The 21,162-nt window shown below is 52.9% G+C and overlaps 11 protein-coding genes across 11 annotated transcripts; 3 read left to right on the forward strand and 8 right to left on the reverse strand. All coding sequences in view use genetic code 12, as the record gives it.

The window, feature by feature from the left end:
* Positions 1–124: 124 nt before the first annotated feature.
* Positions 125–670, forward strand: DIURU_004084 (thiosulfate sulfurtransferase; the record flags this gene model as incomplete). The annotated part of the gene is made up of 1 exon (XM_034156918.1): positions 125–670. One exon carries the CDS (start codon positions 125–127, stop codon positions 668–670), a length of 546 nt encoding a protein of 181 aa, XP_034011105.1.
* An 87-nt stretch (positions 671–757) lies between these two features.
* DIURU_004085 (rRNA-processing protein) lies at positions 758–1,600 on the reverse strand (the record flags this gene model as incomplete). Its single annotated transcript, XM_034156919.1, has 1 exon — positions 758–1,600. One exon carries the CDS (start codon positions 1,598–1,600, stop codon positions 758–760), a length of 843 nt encoding a protein of 280 aa, XP_034011106.1.
* A 1,292-nt stretch (positions 1,601–2,892) lies between these two features.
* Positions 2,893–4,188, forward strand: LSC2 (succinate--CoA ligase (GDP-forming) subunit beta; the record flags this gene model as incomplete). Its single annotated transcript, XM_034156920.1, has 2 exons — positions 2,893–2,916; positions 2,998–4,188. The coding sequence occupies 2 exons, from the start codon at positions 2,893–2,895 to the stop codon at positions 4,186–4,188; spliced, it is 1,215 nt and encodes a 404-aa protein (XP_034011107.1).
* Positions 4,189–4,808: 620 nt separating this feature from the next.
* On the reverse strand, positions 4,809–6,056 carry DIURU_004087 (putative alanine--tRNA ligase; the record flags this gene model as incomplete). The annotated part of the gene is made up of 1 exon (XM_034156921.1): positions 4,809–6,056. The coding sequence occupies one exon, from the start codon at positions 6,054–6,056 to the stop codon at positions 4,809–4,811; it is 1,248 nt and encodes a 415-aa protein (XP_034011108.1).
* A 1,240-nt stretch (positions 6,057–7,296) lies between these two features.
* Positions 7,297–8,499, reverse strand: DIURU_004088 (T2 family ribonuclease; the record flags this gene model as incomplete). Its single annotated transcript, XM_034156922.1, has 1 exon — positions 7,297–8,499. One exon carries the CDS (start codon positions 8,497–8,499, stop codon positions 7,297–7,299), a length of 1,203 nt encoding a protein of 400 aa, XP_034011109.1.
* A 1,395-nt stretch (positions 8,500–9,894) lies between these two features.
* MRV2 (Mrv2p) lies at positions 9,895–10,548 on the reverse strand (the record flags this gene model as incomplete). Its single annotated transcript, XM_034156923.1, has 1 exon — positions 9,895–10,548. The coding sequence occupies one exon, from the start codon at positions 10,546–10,548 to the stop codon at positions 9,895–9,897; it is 654 nt and encodes a 217-aa protein (XP_034011110.1).
* Positions 10,549–11,047: 499 nt separating this feature from the next.
* DIURU_004090 (uncharacterized protein) lies at positions 11,048–11,614 on the reverse strand (the record flags this gene model as incomplete). Its single annotated transcript, XM_034156925.1, has 1 exon — positions 11,048–11,614. The coding sequence occupies one exon, from the start codon at positions 11,612–11,614 to the stop codon at positions 11,048–11,050; it is 567 nt and encodes a 188-aa protein (XP_034011111.1).
* A 738-nt stretch (positions 11,615–12,352) lies between these two features.
* DIURU_004091 (uncharacterized protein) lies at positions 12,353–12,883 on the reverse strand (the record flags this gene model as incomplete). Its single annotated transcript, XM_034156926.1, has 1 exon — positions 12,353–12,883. One exon carries the CDS (start codon positions 12,881–12,883, stop codon positions 12,353–12,355), a length of 531 nt encoding a protein of 176 aa, XP_034011112.1.
* Positions 12,884–16,898: 4,015 nt separating this feature from the next.
* DIURU_004092 (ribonuclease H family protein) lies at positions 16,899–17,738 on the forward strand (the record flags this gene model as incomplete). The annotated part of the gene is made up of 1 exon (XM_034156927.1): positions 16,899–17,738. The coding sequence occupies one exon, from the start codon at positions 16,899–16,901 to the stop codon at positions 17,736–17,738; it is 840 nt and encodes a 279-aa protein (XP_034011113.1).
* A 556-nt stretch (positions 17,739–18,294) lies between these two features.
* DIURU_004093 (serine/threonine protein kinase) lies at positions 18,295–19,059 on the reverse strand (the record flags this gene model as incomplete). The annotated part of the gene is made up of 1 exon (XM_034156928.1): positions 18,295–19,059. The coding sequence occupies one exon, from the start codon at positions 19,057–19,059 to the stop codon at positions 18,295–18,297; it is 765 nt and encodes a 254-aa protein (XP_034011114.1).
* Positions 19,060–19,285: 226 nt separating this feature from the next.
* Positions 19,286–20,896, reverse strand: DIURU_004094 (Ca(2+)-binding ATP:ADP antiporter; the record flags this gene model as incomplete). Its single annotated transcript, XM_034156929.1, has 1 exon — positions 19,286–20,896. One exon carries the CDS (start codon positions 20,894–20,896, stop codon positions 19,286–19,288), a length of 1,611 nt encoding a protein of 536 aa, XP_034011115.1.
* Positions 20,897–21,162: the final 266 nt, after the last annotated feature.

Here is a 21,162-nt window from a genome sequence, read left to right on the forward strand (position 1 = left end):
CCACGGGGCGAACATAAATGCGGGAATGATCTCGACGGAAAAAAAAAAAACACAACTTTGTTTGGTTAACAGAACACGCTTTCCGTTGGCCGTGCTCAGCTTTGATTGACCCTATATATACACAATGTTCCGCGCTGGCAGAGGATTGGCGGGTATGGTCCCGCGCACCCGGGCGGTGGTGGCAATGACGACGATGGCGCTGAGGGTGGTGGCGACGGCGCCGCGGATGGTGGCGCTGCGGATGATGGCGCTGCCGGCGGCGGCGCCCGTTCAGTGGCGGCGGGGGTACTCGGTGATTAGCGCCAGCCCCGAAGCCGAGGTCTACCACTACGACCAGGTGAAGCGGTTGGCGACCCACCCGGACCCGCACACGGTGTTGGTCGACGTGCGCGAGCCCGTCGAGTACGAGGAGGGCCACATCCCCGGCGCCGTCAACTTGCCGTTCAAGCTGTCGCCGGGGGCGTTGGGGTTGTCCCCCGACGACTTTCTCGACGCCTTCGGCTTTAACAAGCCCGACGCCAACGACCTCTTGGTGTTCTACTGTCTCGGCGGCGTGCGGCTGACGGCGGCGGAGGAGTTGGCCGACACGTTTGGCTACAAGCACCGCGCCAACTACGTCGGCTCCTGGGAGGACTGGGTCGCCCACGAGAACCAGTCGTCGCTGGCGTGAACCGCGGCGGCCGTCGTATATAAACATACCTTGTTAATAGCTAATCATGATCATACCATAAAAAAGAAAACACTTAAACCCGAGAGCCTATTTGAACCCGTCGCCTTCGAGCGCCCGCATCTCTTGACCCAACCGCCGTTTGCGTTTGCGTTCCACCGCCTTTTCCCGTTGTTTCGGCGTCATTTGCTCGAAGCGGGCTTTCTGTAAGAGCTTACGCTTATCGCTATTTTTAAGGTAAAACGGTTTCAGCCCCTCGCCTTGTTTCAGCACCCGCAGCTTAAATTCACGGAGCACCTGGCGGTCGCGGTCTTTGGCACGTAACGAGTCGAGGCGCAGCTGGAGCGATTTCGCCTGGTACTCGAGCTGGCGGCGGTCGTAGTCGGCAAGCGCCCCCGGTGGTTGTTTCAAAAGCCGTTTCACCTCGGCAATTTCTGATTCACGATACTCGTCAAGAAACGCGTAGTTGGCGCGCGCCTGCGCCGCGTCGGCCTTGCCATAGGCAGCGTCAAACCGGATATCCTGGTAGAGCTTGCTCGGGTTGTATTTGGGGTTGATGTCGAGGCCGTGGATCGGGCGCACCACCGACACTTTCTTCTTCGTCAGCAGGCGGGCGGGGGCGTGCTTGTGGCGCTTTCTCAGCGCCAGCGCCAGCGCCAGCGACAGCGCCAGCGACAGCGCCGACGTCAGCTCCTCCGGGGGCGCGTCGCTGTCGCTGTCGCTGTCGTCGTCGTGGGATGAGTCGTTAGCGCTGGCGCCGCCGCGGCGCCGCGGTGGCGCTAGCTGCTTGCGGGCGGTGTTGAGGGCACCAAACGAAAGCGTGGCCATGTCGTCGTCGCCGTCGCCCTCCGACGACGGCGGCGCAAACCGTAGGTCGTCGTCGTCGTCGCTGGCGTCGTGGTACTTTTGCGGCGTCACTCGCTTCATGCTCATCTCATGGCGCGCCGCACCACCATCACCAAAAGCGCCCCCGTCGCCGCACCAACCGCACCAACCGCACCAAATCCACCGAAAAAAGCGCCAAAGAAATAACACCATCAAAGACACGATTACGATGAGAGATACACAGTAGACACCCAGGTGACTCTCTGCCCAGGGCTATTAGTGACTCTCTGCTTAATACATTGGTACTACAGGTGACTCTGTCAATACTATGGGGCCGCTGTCCCCGGGGTGTCTTTGCTAAGGGTCGCTAGGGGTGTCTTCGCCAGGTGTCGCTAAGTGTGGCGGTATTCGGAAGCGGGTTCCGCACCACCCCACCGCACGCTCGCCGCGAGCGCTCTCGTCCGAATCTCGCCACGACACGGAAACTTCCCCTAGAGCCCCCCGGGACCCTCCGGCACTCACCCCAGCCTGCGGCTCCGGGGGCTATTATCCTCGGCGGTTCTAGCGCCCTCCAAACGGCCTCCACACGGCCTCCAAAGTGTAAGTACCAACGGGGAATAACCACCACTGACCCACACCCCTAGCTAGTGCCAATTGCCGGCGGCCCCCTCCGTGTAATAGTGTAGCGACCACTTGTCATAGTCTCTTCAAGCGCCTCAGTAGGGGTGCGGCAACCCCCGGGCGCACCCATAATACCATACGATAGACACCCGACCACCCCCCCTAAACGCGGGGCCACGACGCGGGATCACGACTCCGTGGCTAGATACGCTATGTCTGGTCCTAATCTCGTCAATGGACGACCGCTACATACCTCTCATTAGCCTCAATTGTCTGGTTGATAGCTGGTTCAGTGGTAGTGGTGGTGGTGCCCCACTCGTGGAAAAACCCGCACCGCTCTCCGCTGGGCAGAGGTGCACGTGCAGAGAGGGGAAGACGTCAACCACCGCGGCGAGCGGGTCCCCCCCCCCACCCACAACACTAGCAGAACCACAGGATTATAATAAACAATTCTAGCAGTAATGGAACTCAATTGACCAGTAGTAGCCAATTGACCAGTAATAGCCAATTGATTAGGAGTAGCCAATTGATTTGTAGCGTGGTCCGCGGGGGCCGGAGGTGTTCGGAGCAGACAGCACCGAGGATCGCCCTCCGACGCCTACGCACCCTCGGGTGGCCGTTAGTGGCAGCGGCCCACAGTATGCTGCGGTGCAGCAACCCCTCTTTGGCTCTATTTCCCCACCTGTATACAAGCACCCTACCCATGGACGGCGGCCCCCCGCTCTGTATAAATACACTTTTCACCGCCACGCAGTGCCGCCGTAGCTTCCCCCCCTACTATGTTGAGATCTTGCGTGCAAAGAGTAAGCAGAATCCCCCCGAGAAAAGCTATGATTATTACCCATTACTAACGATAGACATTTAAGCGTCATTTGAACCTCCAGGAGTTCCGGCTGGCGCAGTTGTTGAAGCAGTACGGCGTCGGCGTCCCCCGTGGGGTGCCGGCGTTTGACGGTGCCGACGCCGCCAAAGCGGTGAAAACCTTGCAACAGGAAACGGGGAAACCGGACGTCATGGTCAAGGCCCAGGTGTTGTCGGGTGGCCGGGGCAAAGGCCACTTTTTGAACCACCCGGAGTTGAACGGGGTGCGCCTGGTGCTGAGTGCCGAGGAGGCGCTGAAGTTGGCCGACGCCATGATCGGCTCCAAGCTCGTCACCAAGCAGACCGGCGCCGGCGGCAAGACGGTGCTGGCGGTGTACGTGGTGGAAAAGGAAGGCACGTTGACCGAGGCCTACCTCGCCATCATGTTTGACCGGGCGCTGCAGAAGCCGTTGATCATCGCCCTGGCCCAGGGGGGGATGGACATCGAGGGCGTCGCCGCAGAAAACCCCGACGCCATCAAGACGTTCACCATCCACTCGTTTGACGGCGTCCCCGACGACCAGGCCAAGGAAATCGCCCTGGTGTTGGGGTACTCCCCCGAAGCCCAGGCGCAAGCGGCGGCGGCGGTGCAAAACTTGTACAAATTGTTCATTGAGCGTGACTCGACCCAGGTGGAAATCAACCCGTTGACGGAGACTCCTGACCACCAGGTGATGGCGATGGACGCCAAGCTCAACTTTGACGACAACGCCGCCTTCCGCCAGGAAGAGGTGTTCTCGTGGCGCGACCCCACCCAGGAAGACCCCGACGAGGTCGAGGCGGCGCTGTACGGGCTCAACTTCATCAAGTTGGACGGCAACATCGCCAACATCGTCAACGGCGCCGGGCTTGCCATGGCCACCATGGACATCATCAAGTTGTACGGGGGCAAGCCCGCCAACTTCTTGGACTGCGGCGGCACCGCCACCCCGGAAACCATCGAGAAGGCGTTTGAACTCATATTGAGAGAACCGTCGGTCAACGCCATCTTGGTCAACATCTTTGGCGGCATTGTCCGCTGCGACTACGTCGCCGAAGGGTTGATCGGGGCGTCGAAAAAGCTCAACCTCGACATCCCCGTCGTGGTGAGATTGCAAGGCACCAACATGCAAAAGGCCAAGCAGATGATCCAGGAGTCGGGGCTCAAGTTGTACCCGTTCGAGGACTTGGACCCCGCCGCGGAAAAGGTCGTGGCCCTCGCCCCGCCTTCGTGATGACCCTCGTGTATGTACGATAAGCTTTATAGACGAATCCGATGATATTGACAATGACGCTAACAATCCTAACCAGTCCGCAAGGACTGGTAACGCACCATCAACCGTAACCCCATTAAAGTGAGTGGATTATTTCCCATTGGAGTTTCCTGACAACGACAAACAGCGATGACAATGAGTTGTAGACACCGGACTAGGCAGACCTTCTGGACATGAAAATACTGATGAACAAACTCTTTATTTCAACAATCTGGTGAGTAACGGTACAACTTCCATATAGACAAAGGTAAATATTCCCAGTAACCCTAATTACGTAGAGGACATTCAGACGTAATTGATTGAAACAGAACGTTCACCACTTCGACATCAGAGTTTGCAAAAGCCTGCTCTGCCATTTGACTCAATTTTCCCGCAATCGTTCTTGCTCAAGTTGTGAGTGATAGTTACTTTCCTCGTATAGCTAGGGTGTTTTTGTCGATCTACGGGTACCTGGCATTTTCTACCATGGATACAGTTTGTCGGGCATTCATTCATGGATTTCGCTAGCTTCGGATCCTCAAAAAAGGACCAAACTCCTCATATATCGTCTGGCTTTTCTAGTTTGCAGTACGCCGTTTTGTTCAGAGGTGTTGCAACCACGCGAGGGTGGCTTCGAGTTCGCCCTTGAGGTATTTGGGGATTTTCCCCTGGAAGTTGGCCCCTTTGCCGCCGCCCTTGATGTTGGAGAGCGTCTGCTTCATCTTCGCCGCCAATTCTTCGCACCGGGGGCCCATGATCTTCACTTGGCCCCCCAACCCGTTGGCGTATTCGCCGTTGATCATCACCACCGTTTTCTCCGCCAACTGGAAGGCGTGGCTTTTGGCGTGAGTGGTAAGCTCCCGCTGTAATGCTTGGAAAAATTGCCCGTCATTGTCGGCGCGGTAAGTGTAGACGGCGTCCGCCGTGGCCAACGTGGCGAGGATGCGGGTGGCTTCGTTGGCGGCCAACTCCTTCAAGAGGGCCAGCTCGCGCGCCACCAGCTTCTTAAGCAACTGGTTGGTCTGGACGGCTTTATCGTGCAACCCGTCGAGCGGCGCCGACAACTCGGCCCCCACCGCCTTCAACGTGGTGTGCTCGTCGCGTAAGCACGACGCCACCCGCCCGCCGCAGACAAAGTGGAGGCGCGAGTGACCCCCGCGGACGTTGGTCTGGTGCAAAAGGGCGACGCTCTGGATCTGGCTCGTGTTGGCGAGATGGGTGCCGCAGCACGGGTTGGCGTCGAGGTCGCCGATTGTCACCACCCGGATGATCCCCTCCGCCTGATCGTAGTCGTCGGGCACTTTACTGGTGTCGACATTGTCGAGCTCGTCGCCGGTGACCACCCGGATGGGGAGGGCGTCGAAAATCGCCTGGTTGACTTCGTCGCTCACTTTGGCCACCAACGCGTCGTCAAGCGGCCGCTCGACCTCAAGGTAGTTGATCGTGTCTCCCATCGACCAGCTCAAGGTGGGGAGCTGGTGTTTGTCAAGCACCGCCGACAAGAGGTGCTGGCCGGTGTGCTGTTGCATGATGTCGAGGCGGCGGCGCCAGTTGACGGCGACGACGACCTCGGCGCCGACGTCCAACGGTTCCTTGGTGATGTGGAGCGCCTTGAGTTTGTCGCGGATGACGCTGTCGACGGCGACGGTCTTGTTTGGGGACATGGTGAGGGTGCCGTGGTCGCACGGCTGGCCGCCGCCTTCGGGGAAAAGCACCGTGTCCTTGAGCTCGACGGCGTAGCCACTCGTGGTTTTGGAAAGCGGGTACTTGGTCGAGGCGGTGACCGTGGTTTTGAGCGAGCGGAGAAACAGGTCCCGCTGGCACGCGAGCCCGCCGACGATGGCTGACATGGTGGTGGTTGGTACGGTCGTCGCATATTTGGTGATGTTTATATGCAGGACGACTAACTATAATGAATCCACAACGTAAAGGATAATCAGCACCACAAGCAACTGGAGACGGCCGAACGTGTCTGACAATCTCGCAAACATCAACTGGGCCACCGCCGCCACCACCCCGCGAACTACATTCACGGTAGCGTAGAGGGAATGGGTGCGATACGACAGCGCTGCCATCGCTTGGTACACCGAATGCATCGTTCGTTCGAGCCGAAACGAGTAGGCAACGAGAAAGATGCCAAAGAAGAACGCAATCCGAGCCACCGGGTGTTTGTACTGGCTCAGTAAGATCTTGATCTTTTTGACCATAAAATCGGTCAGCCTCGAAGTTGCGTACGGCATGCTTTTTGGAAGGGTTCAATAGCATCAACGATGCTATTTAAGTGGTCGACAAAACCCCCTGTAGCTCGTCACCTAAGCCTTGGGTCTTGGCTCTCGCAATAATGGTACATCGGCGTGCAGTATCTGTTCCATCAGTTCCACTCTTTAGCTATTGATAGTATAGCTAGGATTTGGGGTGTAAGTTTGCCATCACTCAGTCATTTTGTTTGGTAGCTCCGGGTATTGATAATTCACAAGTGGGTATTGTTACATACTTGATTGCGGACGTTATATGTGAATGGGCGCGCGGCGTTATTGACGGAACCGTTTATGACCAAAATTTGCGACGTCAAAACGAAGCAAATGCATTTGATTATCGAGATAAATGGGTTGCTTGTAATAACATATAGAAGGGGTTTGCCTTAAATTTCGATGTTGGTAAGGTTTATTAGTTTGGTATCAATCGCAGTCACCATCTTCAAGCGAAAAGTGTATCATGTAAATCTGAAGTCGGAACCCTTTTTACTAGGATCATGAACCACACTGTTCGGTTTTGTTTTGAGCAAAAATTCTTTCTTTACGGGAGTGCCTGCACCGACCTTCAGTCGAGGCTGTGAAAAATTTACATTTCGAATTTTCCGAAAGTCCACTCGAATTAGGCCTCGACTCGTGTGGCAGATAGATGTAGCTCCGACAAGTGAAGACTATAATGAATTGGCATTTCAGAAATCGGGATTAGTTGCAACTAGAACGTCAGGAACCTTGCGCTCAACAACTATAATTCATTACGAGCTAGATGACACTTACAACCATGTTCTCGACTGATGATAATTTTATCAAAATCTATGACATCTATCTGCATAAGGACGGCTCACGAGAGCAAGGCGAAGGTGGATTTACCGTCGCACTTGCCGTTACCAGCGTTGAGCACGTAGGTTTGCGGGGGGCTGCCTTCCAGCAGACCCAAGCACCAGTTGAAGTTGTTGCCGTAGCCGAGCTTGCCGTCGCTGCCACGGTTGAATTGGAAGTCAGATGGTTGGAACAGCGAGCCACAGGCGAACGCCCCGGTGGCGTCGAGACCGCAGTAGCCCTTGGACGACTTGATGTTCAGCCCACCGTATTCAGCTTCCGCGAACAGGAACGTGGCACAGGTACCCAGTTCGTAGTATTTGCCGTTGCTGATCAAGCACCCGGCTTTACCATCAGCCTTAATCGATCCCTTAGAAGGGGTACCGGTAGGGCTAGGGCTACCGCCACCAGTAGTAGTGGGTTGAGACGATTTGCCCTTAGGGACCCACTTGATACCCGAAGCAGGGCATCCCAGGTTGGAGAGAGCGTCGATGGGGACAAATTGCTCGCCCAAGATCGACCCCTTCAAGTGGTGGAAGTACCACACTTCGTTTAAGGCGTTGTTGCTGTCGCACTTGAAGTAGACCTTGTTGCCGCCGAAATGCTTGTCCAAGGCGTCCTGAATCTGCTGCTTAGTGTAAGTCTTGGTGGTGGAAGGGGTAATGCCTTCAGCGGTCAAGAAGTCGTAAGTGGGGTACTTTTTGAACAAGTCGACGGCGATCTTAAAGTAGTCGTAAATGTTCTGGTTGTGGGTGGGGTTGGTGTAGCACTTGGGCTTGAGCGTCAGGATGCAGGTGCCGTGCTTGTTGAACTCGTGCACCCACAAGTTCTCGTCGTCGCCCTTGTAGTCCTTCCACGTCTTCGTCATGTAGTCGTACAACTCGGAGTCGCCGAACTGGCCGACGATGATCAGCTCGACGGTGCCGTCGATGTTCAAGCTCGAGTCGCAGAACTGCTCGTAGGAGCCGTCGCAGTTGTCGGGCCACAACCCGTGCAACGTCCACTCGTCCTCGGCGCCTACCGAAGGCGAGTAGTCCCAGAATTGCGTCTGCAAAAGCACGCCGCCGGGGGTTTCAAAGCAGCAGGTGTCGACATCGGAATTGGAGTTGGTACACAGCAACGGCGGGTCGGCAGGACACTGGGGCCCGTTGGAAGCGAGGTCGCGGACGACGCCACCAAGCACCGCCTGGGTGGAAAGCGAGAGCACAAGTGCCAGTTTGAGCATGATAATAACAACGAGGGGAGCGGCAACCATTGGCCACGGGATAATCTGCAGTTTAAGTAGTGAACGGGAGGAAGGAAAGGCGGAAATTGGGAAACGGCGAGCGGGTATTCGGCACGTTGTGACGCTTGCCTCCTTTGGCGCGCGCGCGCGTGGTGCCTGGAACTAGCCCTGCATATAGTTGCAGGACCCAACGTGGGTGACTTAATTCAGTCGGTGAACATCAGCCACCAACCCCACGGTAAGTGAGGTAAAATCAAGCAAATAAGTGGGAAATCACCGTTTAAAAACACCTAGTTATACTGTCGGGGTAAATTTATCAAGGGATTTTCCTCTAGTTTTCTCTCAGTGGAGCCCGCTGGGGATGAGGCCCCACGTTGGCAAACAATAGGGTGCCGTAGAAGTGCCGTAGCCATGTGGGATGCACCATACGCAACAACTTTTAGCGAGCCATATCCGCCGTGCGGTATGGACGCTGTGATAAGCACTAGGCGAGCGTCGCCATCATTGGCTGGGTCATAACGGCCAAAGATGCACCAGCAAGGGGGCACACCATTGCCCTGCCAAACACGTGAGCAACCGAGCCGTTCCGATTGTCTGAGGGGCGTGCTGCGTCTTGGAATTTCGTAATATTGGTCCGATTTGGGGTGGGGTTGTGGTCACCGCCAAAGGAGGCCCAGCGGGGTCAGTGGCACCATGTGCCACACGTGGAGCGCAACCCCGACATATAGTAGGCTGGCAAAGCGGCCGTAGACAACATTGTGCACCACCAGCGTCGCCATCGCCCGCTCGTAGCGGCCCAGGCGCTTGGCCACAAGGTACCAGGGGATGAGCATCCCTCGGACTACTACCAACCGCCACACGATAATCCTGGTTCTCAAGAGCCATCGTAGGAGTAATGAAAGCATATTGGGCCTTGATTGAGTTTCCTTTTGGTTCAAAAGGTGGATTCAGTGTCTGGAGGGAGGTTCCCCGCAAACCCCCTATTTAGGGGAAGGGTCCGAACCAGACACCGCGATCAAGCGTTTATTGGGAATTGAGGTAACTGAAGGAAATGATGATACATAGGGAGTGGTTATGGTTTTGGAAATTCAGGTAGTGGTGGCTCTTTTATAGAAAGATCATCGCCACAACGTGCTTTAGCCACAACTGGAATCCAGTACAGGGTTCACGGAGCCACACTATTTTACTGGTTGTCTTTGACAGTAATTTAAGCAACCACGACCAAGATTTATACAGAATTGGTCCAGAAACCATTCTCTATGATGTCTGGAAGTTGGTCATTCTACACTAATGAAGTCAATGATATCAATTAAAGTTACTCACAAAATCATTAGGGGTCCTCACGAAATTATTAGGGGTACTGACAAAAAGTTACTAGCGTTTTTTCATAGACACTTAGTTGGTAGGTTGAGGTTCAGGGTCAGGGATCTTATCGATCGTAGGTTCCACCAACGACGCCTGTTTGCCGTCAGCGGAGATCAGCGATTCCACAGCCACGGGGTTCTCGGGGTTCTCGGGGTCCACTTGCACGGTGGAGGCCAAGGGGACGTCTCTGACAAAGATACTACCGAAATAGTAGTCGAATTGGCGATTAAACGACGCACCGGCACCGGCATTACGAACGACAGGGACAACGGAAAACATGATGAAAAGCACAAACGACGCCACGAAGAGAAGCCATTGGACGATGGTCATGGCAATGGCGGCTTTACCAACCTCACAAAACGTCGTGTAGAACCGAGAGCAGCTGGCCGACCCAAACTGGTCCGCCATCACCCCAAACAGCGCCAACCAAAGCACCATGACGACAAATTCGCCGATGGCAGTGACGCCAACTCGACCAAAAACCACCAACAACGACGGTACCCACTGGGGCAAGCACACGACGACGAGCCACACCAACGAGATCACCAGCGTGGCGACAACGAGGTTATTGTAGTCCCACAGGAATTCGTCCACAAGCTTCGCGCCAAGCCCCAAGCACACGATGGAGAGGGCCAATTGGCAGCCTCGGATCACTTTGCTGTAAAGCAGTTTGTTCAACACCATTTTGATTAGTTTTTTGTTATCGGGGTATGAGAAAGGAAATATGGGTCGGGCGCGGCTGATATATGAGGGGGACGCTAGCCCCCAATATTCAGGGCGGCTATGGTGCGTTTCACACGGTGCGACTCGCATGAGAAAATAGCGCCAAAGAATGTGGAATTCGGGGTGGACAAGGCCGATACCACAACGAGGAAGGTAGTATCTAGTGGGTCAATGGCATGATTTCACTAAAGACACTGAATCAGAGGGTAAGGCTTGCCGTAGTCACGTCTAATCGGGTGGGGGGGACTCGTAAATATGTCGATGCATGCTGTGGGCTAGCCGCCTCGCTCACGTGAGCTTTAGGGAGTGACGCGAGCTTGGCGTTATGGTCATCAAGCCCGACAGCGGCTACGGAGACATGGCAACGGGAACGTATTGATAGTATATTAGTGGGGGTAATAATAGCCTAACCAGAAGAACTGAAACAAAGCAAGCGTAAAGTGCAAAACACCGTCAAATGCTACTCTTCGACGTCGATCGGCGGGTGCGTTTTCACGTAGACCTCGCCACAAAACACCCCGCCCGGGTAGAATGCGTTGTCTGTGACCAGTGTCCACAACGCAGGGAGACCCACCTGCGACAGGATTGGATAGACGATAAACGTGACGACGAGCGCTAGCGTGACGAGGAAAAACACCCACACCACGGTGGCGAAACCGGCAAGGGCTTTACCGATCTCGCACTTGGAATCGGTTTCCGTATAGGTGGCATCTCCCACAGTATTGACCACAGTACAGCTTTTGCTAGCGTAGTCCAGTAAGCTTATCGCCATGGCACAGAGCCAGAATATCAGCATGAGCACCTCGCCGACAAAGATGACGTGGGCCGGGTAGTACCGGATAATCGTGGCAAACCACATGGGGATGATCCACACGTAGGTGAGGATGGTGACGGCAAACACGAACGTGGTGTGCGGGTGGGCGAGCCCCAGGTCGATGCCGAGGGCGAGCCCCATGGCGATGATGGTGAACACGAACTGGCACAACCGGAGGACGCGGCCAAGGTACACGGGACCGAGCAAGTCCATGGCATGAGACAAACGGTAGTGGGATTTCGCACGGATGAGAAGGGTAATGGTTGGGGGGGATACGATCGCGTGCGCGGCGGTGGCAGTGGCTGATAGAATTGGGAGACGTGGTGGTAGGGGAATGTGGGGAGGAGGAGTTGTATTGATCAAAGTATTTGTTTATGGGTAGAGTTTTTGGTTAGGGAGATGTAAGATGAGGGGGGGGATGTAGGGGGGCAGTGCTTGGGACATCACACCCCCGTCGAGACTTCATTTTTTATGGAGGCGCGCGGGATGGAGTATTTATGTTTTCGCCGCATCGGTAAAGAGCGTGCATAGGCGAGCATGGCTGGTCCAGCCACGCTCCCCCGATCGATGTTTCCCGTAAACAGAAACACGGTTGAACATTTTGGAAGTGGTTGATAATTCTGTTTTTTTTTTTTGGTGTCATGGTTTGAAAAGCCTCCTAAAGGAGGTATAAAATCTGGCCTATAACAATGGGTAGCAGTGACAATAAATAAAACAATGCCCTAGTGAACAATCGTGTAAGAAAAAAAACAATGAAGTTTTTTTTCGTACGACAAAGTGAAAGGACAAGAAGACCCCCCATCACGCCTTTGAAAAGAAATTGACTGGTATTGAAAAGACTAGCGGCTATAATTCATAGAATATTGATTAATAATGAGACAGTAGTGCCAATATTGCTAGAGCCAGAGTGGTTGGATACTGAGAGCCTAATAGTAGTTGTTCATTTCTTCGTTACTTTTGTGCTTCGAGGGCTTCCTTAACCGCCTGGTGCATGTGGTCGGACAACTTGGTCAACCCGTCCTTGTTGCACACCCGATACATGTGGTTGCGGTCGTAGCTCTTGGGCACCATTTTCCCTTCCTTGTCGACCATGACGTAGCCAAACACCAGGTCCGGGTTCGGGGTGCGCGAGAACCGCGGCACCTCGCGGAAATCCCAGATGGGCATGAACGAGTCCGCCTGGGTGCCGGCCTCGCAGATGAAGGCGAAGTCGTCGGTGATGTGGTCTTTGAACATCAGGTGGAGGAAGTCGACAAACTGCTTGTTTTCCTCAAACTGCTCGGGGTCGATGGCGTGCGGGGTGCCCCCGACTTTGGTGCCCATGAGCATCGCGCTAGGGTCGGCGGAAAACAGGTACCCGTAGCGGTCGTTGCCCAAGTCGTGGACGTATACTTGGTCGTTGCTGATGTACGTCTGGACCCGCCGGACGAACGTCGTCGCCGGCGAGCGCATCCCCACGAAACGGCGAATCCCGATCATCATTGATTTGCTATCCTTGGTGGTGGTGGTAGTGCGACTTTGGCAAGATTCGTGCGATAGTTCGCACTACCAGGGAGAAAAGCTAGCAAAGTCTTCACGGGGCTCCTCCACTATTCCACTATGTGGCGATCACGGGGTCAAGCACCTTAACCCCACAGCAAGCAAACGGAACCCTCGGACTTACTTTGCTGTGTAGTCGTGTTTTGGTTCGGTGCCATTGGCGTTTGTTGTCGGGGCTAACGCCACCGGTTATAGAAAACATTCTAGACACTCATCCTTACTGGTTTTGACAATTGGTAAGTGTACGTATATTTTCGGCGCTAAGCGAAGCGTCTCCGTGGAACCAAAATTTGATAGCAAATTACTGAAAAAAAAAAGACTATCACCTATCAGAAACAAATTGAGATAAAAATGATTAGTAACATCCAATCATTACAATTTAAAACTACGCCTGAAACGGTTAAACCATTAAAACCCTGGTTTACCACCATCGCAGACGTGGATCGCTGCTGGCGATGCATGAGGACAAGGCACACCGTCACGGCGCATAACGGGCGCCGCTAGCCACGATTCCCCGAAGCGCCTTGGCGTTGCCTCACGGGGGCGGGCTTCCTTTCCCTACCTCGGCTTTATGTTTTTATGGCGTAGACATGTGTCACTGACCCGACGGAATTGGTTATGGCATGTTCCTCGTCTACGGAGATAGAGATCAGACGATTGCGGTGGCGGTAAACCCCGGAGGAGTCCAGACCCACCCACACCAGCACTATTAATGGAGAATAATGGATTTGAGAAGCCGTGAGCGGGGGAGGCACACGGCACAACGTCGTAGCGCAGCGGGCATGTTTGTTTGCCGTTGGAGCCATGTCGCTGCGGCGCCGTTTGTGCCCCACGGATGGGTAATGTCGGGGGGGAAGGACACTTCCACCTATAGCCGGGCGCTTTTTAGTGAAAGAGGGCATCGGGGGGCACGGCGGCTTCCCGATTGGGACGCGCAAATTTTGAGGATGTCACCTAAATGAGCTCTGTGTTCCCCTCTTCGGAGGGGGCCTCCTTACCAAAAAAAAAAAAAATAATAATAATGACGTTTTTAACACCTCAATCACTTCATTGTTTACCGTGTTGAAAAACGCAAAATGTCGTTGGGGGCATCGCGAAACTCCCGGCCGACACTACTACCTTAAGCCTGCTTGTGGCGTTTTGCGCGCTCGGCGTTAAGCCTTAGAAATCTTAGTACTACCACCATTCGTCACCACTACCGCCGACAAACAAGACCAGTATAACTAACAAATCTCTCAATCGTCCTATATTGATTGGCTATTGTAAAAGAGCCACCATTGGCCACTATTATTGCTACGGCGAAATACCTTGGAGTGGGGGTGACTCGGTGCCGATGTCGCTCCGGGGATTCGACTCGGCGCTATCCCGCAGCGGCCAGGCGAGATTTGATGCGCCTATATCCGCCGAGACATCCCCGGTTGCGAGCGCACGCTTATGTCACCATAACCACATAACCCTCAAACGATTCATCGCTCTCTGGTTAAAAACCCGCGGCGTCCCTGGGTGTGTCTGCCGCCAGTTACCCCTCACTGCTACCCCCCCCCTGTTTCCGTTGGACCATTTTGACGACCTGAAACAATGACGATGGCGGCAGCCTCGGCGGCGCCCCCATCACTCGTCGCCGCCGACTCTGGCGATGACGCCAGCCGCCTCCTTGTCGCCGAGTTCGAGCGGCCGTGGACGCCACCGGCGCTGGTGGCGCCCCCCACCGGCGCAGGCGACGTCCCCGCCAGCGCCACCACCGACAGCGAGCTCCTCCGCCTGTTCCACCACCACTTCTTGCCCGAGGTCGCCCTGCTGCTACCGCTGCTCGGGCGCCTCTGGAGCGCCGCCCAGGTGCCGCCGGTGCTCTGCGAGGTGATGATGAGCTGTGGCGCCACCTATATTGGCGCCCACGCCGTCGCCGCCGATAAACAGCGGCGCGCCGCCGCCATGGTCGCCGCCGCCGTCGCCCAAGGGACGTTTGACCCGAGCGCGTGGTGGCTCGTCGCCGTCGCCCTCATCTGGTGCTGGCGCGACCACTGGATCCACACCACCGGCGCCCGCTATCTCGACATCGCCTGGCACCTCCTCCGCCACAAACAACACGCGCGCCTGGAGGAGGACCAGGCGGTGGTGGAGGCGTTTGTCTATTGCTACACCTGCACCGTGTCGTGGTGGCCGCAGGCGGCCACCGCCGACGTCGCCCTCGCGGCGCCCCCGACGGTGTTCACTGAAGCGCGGCGCTGGCTCAGCCGGCGGCCCCAGGCGCGGCCGCCGCTGGTGTTTGTCGCGTACGAAGCCCTCGCCCTGGTGGCGTGGGCCGGGTCGCTGGCCCCCGGCGCCTATTCGTGGAGTGATCTCGCCCACCATCTCCGCCAGTTGGAACAGGCGGGCATCGCCACCGAGCACCAGCTCGACCAGTTGAAGGTGCGCGAGTACCTGCGCTACCGCGAGCTCCGCGCCCATCTCGCGCTGATGATGGTAATTATTAGCGCCGGCGCCATCATCGTCGCCAAAATCCAGAACCTGGCGCTCGCCCTGATGCTGGAACCGGTACAACGGTGGGTGGGAACCATCCTCCGCGAGCTCGTCCACGAAAAGTGCCACGGGATTCCTCCCATGTGCCTTTTAGTAGCGGGCCTCGCCACCATTAATCCCTACCAGCGCAGCCTCATTCTCCACTCGGAACAGGTCGGCGGGCGCACTAAGCGCTACTTGAAGCGCTACTGGAAACAAAACAAACCCTGCTTCGATTTGCTCTTGCACTGGGAATGGAACGACATAGATAGAATATAACCCACGTTCATAATGCATTTGCCACTAAGCTTCTGTTCGGCGCATTTGCCACTAGGCTCAATTGCTGGTAGACTGGACCCTGGCCGCATTCCGTATGGGGTAACTGTTGCCGCTGCACCGCTTCTCATGCTATAACCTTCACGGTGGGGTTAAGCATTGTGTTTGTGGGGGTGGTGGAAGTGGGGGTGAAAGGATGGGGGAGCATTGTGTTCATAGTGTTTTCGCAAAACAAAAAGTGGGGTCGTCCAAAATTTCTTGAACCGTGTGTGGGGGTGTGCGCGGCAACTATATCTTCTGGAGATGGACCCCTGCAGCTATCCCCGTACTCAATATATTAAAGAAACTGTTGCTAACAGAAAGAAGCGAAGGCAAAACAATTATATTAAAGGGGACTCGTTGCCTCACGTCCTCGCCTAATGCCGAAGCCAATGGCATAAGCATTGATTTTTTCCATGAATTTACACCGAGTACTAGTATATAAATTCGGAATACGGTGTGGTAAACGATTTTTACTGCCTATACAGCTCTCAATATAATTAGCACAAGTTTCGGCCGAACTTCTCATGGAGCTAAGTGTTGAAATACGTTATAGAAAATTGTATATCCCCCTAATCAGAACGTTATTTGATCGTTAAATCACGTCGAAAACTACCACTCTAAAGACAGGATTTTCATTAACGAAATAGCCCATGATAATATTTCCCAGCGTCTGATCATATTTGGAGTAGCGGCGTGGCTGTTGGTCTGGCACTGTATTCCATTTTGTCGCCATCACTTTCTTCGTAAACCATTATGCAGTCGAAAAAGGCAGTCACTTGAAAAAAAATCACACGCGGACGCGTCTTAAAGTCCACTAAAAACCATTACCAGAAATTCAGACTGTGCAGTACGATTGAAACCTGTCAATTGAGTATCTGAACAAAATGAAAAAACTTGCTCAATTTGCCAGCTTATAGTCGCCTTGACTCGTTCTCGTTGAATCAATTGTAAGGTCTGGTTTCATCAAGTAGCAGCCATTGATAGACATTCGGCAGTAAAAATTGTCGTTGACAAGTCGACTGATGAAATTTAAGGGTGAAATTAGCCGGTAACTTTGTGTCCAGAATCTAAATTTGATAACCTCTTAAATATAAAGGATCATGGACGCTCACGCATACCCCTTGACCCCTCGAATTTTCTGATGGCTAGAAAGTATTACTACGCTGTGGCTGATGGCCGGTCCACCGGTGTTTACGACAATTGGGGTGCTTGTGAGTCCCAGGTGAAAGGGTACTCGGGAGCGAAGTTCCAGAAGTTTTCTTCCAAGCTGGAAGCAGCTGCTTTTGCTAACTCTGGTAGTGGCAGCAGCTCCTATTCTGGTGGCAGTTCCTATTCTGGTGGCAATTCTTACTCTGGTGGTAGCTCCTACTCTGGTGGCGGCTCCTACTCTGGTGGCGGCTCCTACTCTGGTAGCAGATCTTCCTCGGGACGTCTGAGCTCCAGCCGAGGGTCTTACACCTCTTCGAAATCATCAAACAATGTTTACACCGATGGCGCTTGCCGGGGCAACGGTCAATCGAGATCTGCTGCCAGTGGTTATGGTGTTTACTATGGTGAAAACGACTCCCGTAACGTGTCGAAACCTCTCTCGGAAGTTGACAATTCTGGCAGATACACTAACCAACGAGCGGAACTCCATGCTGTAAAGCATGCGTTGGACAACGAAGCCAGATCTTTGAGAGATGGCAGCTCGAAGGGACCGATCAACATTCACTCCGACTCGCTGTATTCGATTGGCAGCATGACGAATTGGCGGGACAATTGGAAGAGTAATGGTTGGCAATCGTCAACCGGCGAGCCGATTAAAAATCGGGACTTGATTGAACCGATGTCGCGTCAATTGGATTCCATCAATCAATCTTACGGTGAAAAGGGTTGGGGAAAGGCGCAATTCACCAAAGTCCAAGGTCATCTGGACAATTACGGCAACAACAGAGCTGATCAATTGGCCAACCAGGGCGCTGACAGAATGGATCGGTGAACATCATCCATTTTGTGTCGTCTTAAGCCTGCTCTTACGTTGTACGTACCAGTATTTTTTTAATTTTAATGTTAATTGTCACCACAAATAATGACTTTTCGTGGCAACACGTATTTCTCGAAGTTGTACCAAACACTAGTACTTCAAATAATGCAATTAAATGGCATTCAGCCTTCAAGTGTAGGTTATCAACTCCCGTAAATTTTCGTACTTTCGTCGAGTAATATGAATCTTATAGCGGAATCGTTCGTAATGAAAAAGATGCTGACCGAACTATCGCCAAAATTGACGTCATACAATGTTGATATTTGTGGATACTTCGAGTAATAATGCACTTAAAATTAGTATAGAATCAATTGAAGTGATGGTCGGGATTGAGCAAACCAAAAAGTGGTTGAAAATACATATACTTTGGATCAAATAAATTTGAACGCGATCAACTGTCACGCTCAAAGTTGCAGGGTTTGAGGCACAAAGTAGGATATAGTTATATCATTGTCGAAACCATATGGGGAAATAAACATAAAGACTGTAATATCTTGTCATTCTTCCAAAATCAACCAATCATGCTTCGCTTACGTCCACGAAGTCGAACATCTTCTAATTTGCGCATCGTCTCCTTGAACCGCTTTGCTGATCCTTTCCGATACTTCTCCTCGGTGTGAATTCTTTCGTACCCTTGGTGAAACCACTGATTATATTGCTCAGCATAAACTGAGTGCGTGCTATTGACCGCCCGTTCCAACACGTAAAGATCCACAGCACGGTCTTCGGCTAAACTCAGATGATCTCCAAGACCGAAATCAATGAGACACGGATGGCCATTGTCTAACATCACGTTTGAAGTGGTAAGATCTCCATGCACCATGTCGTTCAAGTGAAGCTTCCCCACAAGTTCACCAACCTCATTAAGCACTTGCGCCACATCTTCATCGACACAATTGCTTCCCAGACGTTCTAAATGCCACAACCAATTCTTCAACGAGCTGGCCTCGCCCAGAGGTAACCTGCCTCCTACCTTCTCCATCCAAATGATTCCGTGATCAAAATCGCATGCCACGAGCATAGGAGCTGGTACTCCAAGCTTATTCAACTTATACATGAAACGGGCCTCGCCAGTGCTTCGTAAACGTGTGATCTGTGCATCAATCTTCGCGTGACGATATGACTTTTTGGGGCGGTACTTGATGATCAACGGCTTATCACCGGAGTAAGGATGAGTATCGGTAGCAAACACAATGGCCTCGGCACCTTGGGAAACCACAGTGAGGGGTATATTGGGTAGCCATTCCTGGGCCTGGGCGATGATCTTATCTGTCATGGTGCGCACCCGAAAATTGTCAGCTCGCCTCTAATGGTAGTCAAAGCTGCCGCGAGTACCGCCATTAAATTTAGACTAAGACTGTGACAACTTTTGTATTTACTCGAGATCATCATTCATCAGGTATGATTACAATCTTGATTGAAATTCTAAAAATAGTAGATTATGCTAAATGAGTAATTGTTTGCCATTCGTAGGAAAAATATGCATATGATGGGAGAGTATCTCAGTTGGTGGTTTTGAGACCAAATAATTTAGTCAAGTTTTCGTACATGAAGTACGAGATCAGAACCGCAGGAGCCACTTTAGCTAAGTTAGGCACCAACCCCTTATAGAGCCCAGGTACACCTTCACGAGCTAATGTTTTTCTCAAAACGTCGAAAAACCCATCATACGTGTACGGATGAGCATAGGTCCCCTGAGCCTGCAATCTTGTTCGTAACAAGTTGATCGGATATACCACCGTCGCACCAAACGACCCCAGGGCCGCCCCTAACGACAACACCATGTAGTTAGGCAATTTCACCTCCTCAGCAGAAATACCTTCTTTACGAGCTTGTCGGGCAATAAGCCAGCGCTTTGTTGTGGTGAATGTTCCCAAGTCAAGCGCGGCGTAAGGGAAAATGCCTGACACCCCCGCCAAAATGCCCCGGTAGAAAATCCGAATGCCCCCTTCTTTGTACATGTCAGAGGCCGTCTTAATAAGTAGTTTATGGCCCAGGATTCTCGAATCAAGCTTGGAGCATTGAATTCTGAACTTAAGGGTATCTATAGGGTACACCGTAAATTGACCACACACCCCACCGATACCCCCTGCCAAGTACGTGTAAAACTTGGACAACTGCAGGGTATCTTCAAGGCCCAAAGCTCGAGCGAAAACTCGTTTAGTAGCTTCAAACAGACCAAACTTCATTGCCAGTTCCGGGAACACTTTAAAAACGTTTAACCCATTCCCCACGTAGAATCCGCGGAATCCACTCTGTTTCCAGATAGTACGGGCTGCCTGAATCATCGGTGATCTTATTGTTTTCTTGTGGGGGTGCTCTTGAACCAGAGAAATATTGAGTCCTTGTGATTGACTCAAGCGTTTGCGAGCTTCTTTGAGCATCAGTGTCAGCTTCGCAGCTGTATTCTCAATTTCCAGTTTTGAGTGTAATACAGTTGACAGTAAATCAGTACGAGCAATTAAAAACACTTTGATACGGTCGAATGGTGCCGTTGCCGTTCTCAGCACCACCCCGGCAAGCCCACCAGCCAAAAAATAGCCAAACCCGTTCAAGAAGTGATTTATTAGAGTAACTTCACCATCCAGAGAAAGATCAAGTTCTTCGGCCATAAATGTAAATGCTGTCTTCACCCGCGACCCGTCTAGTCGAGGCATAAGTAACAAAAAGTCACGGAATTCATCGTAGGTGATATACCCTTGATTCGCGGTATCGATCTGTTCAAAAACAAAGTTGACTTCTTCTGGCGTCGGCTCAAGAGCTAGGGTATTGCGCAAATAGTTGGTAAAGTCGTCTCGGTTGAGCTTGCCGTCTTGATCACGGTCAATCTTCATAAACCCGGCGCGGATCTGCTCATCAGTGGTTTGTAGATAGTTCTCTAGGTCACTGAAATCAATCACCTTGTCATTGTTGCAATCAAATGCCTGGAACACCGTTTTAACCATCGCGGGGTCGTCGTGGATAGGGTGGTTGAGCCGAGCCAATGCCTTCTCGAAATCTTCAAACGAGATTTTCCCCAGCTTCAGCACATCCAACTTGTCAAATAACTGCTTGTATTTGGCATTCTGCTCCAGCGGCATCTCCAACGCGGGCTCCAGCGTGGCTATACTCATTGACGGTAGTGGATAATCTTAATTGTCCTTCTCGCGATTGGGGTGGAAAAAATAGTTGGTGATGTGGAGACAGAGCATCCGCGTCGTGTGAACCACGCAAATTACCCTTGAAGTATTTCTTAAGAGTAGTAAAAAGGAATTGGTGGGGTATTTCGTATTCACAACAGCTTGAGCTCTTGCCTAATTGAGTGGCTTTTTTTCTAATTAATAGCCCAAGCTAAAATAGTGTCTTAAGACATTCGCGTCGCTTAGGCTTTCCTGATGCA

Source organism: Diutina rugosa, assembly GCF_008704595.1.
Source record: "Diutina rugosa strain CBS 613 chromosome Unknown scaffold13_size251220, whole genome shotgun sequence".
Classification (NCBI taxonomy): Eukaryota; Fungi; Ascomycota; class Pichiomycetes; order Serinales; family Debaryomycetaceae; genus Diutina; species Diutina rugosa.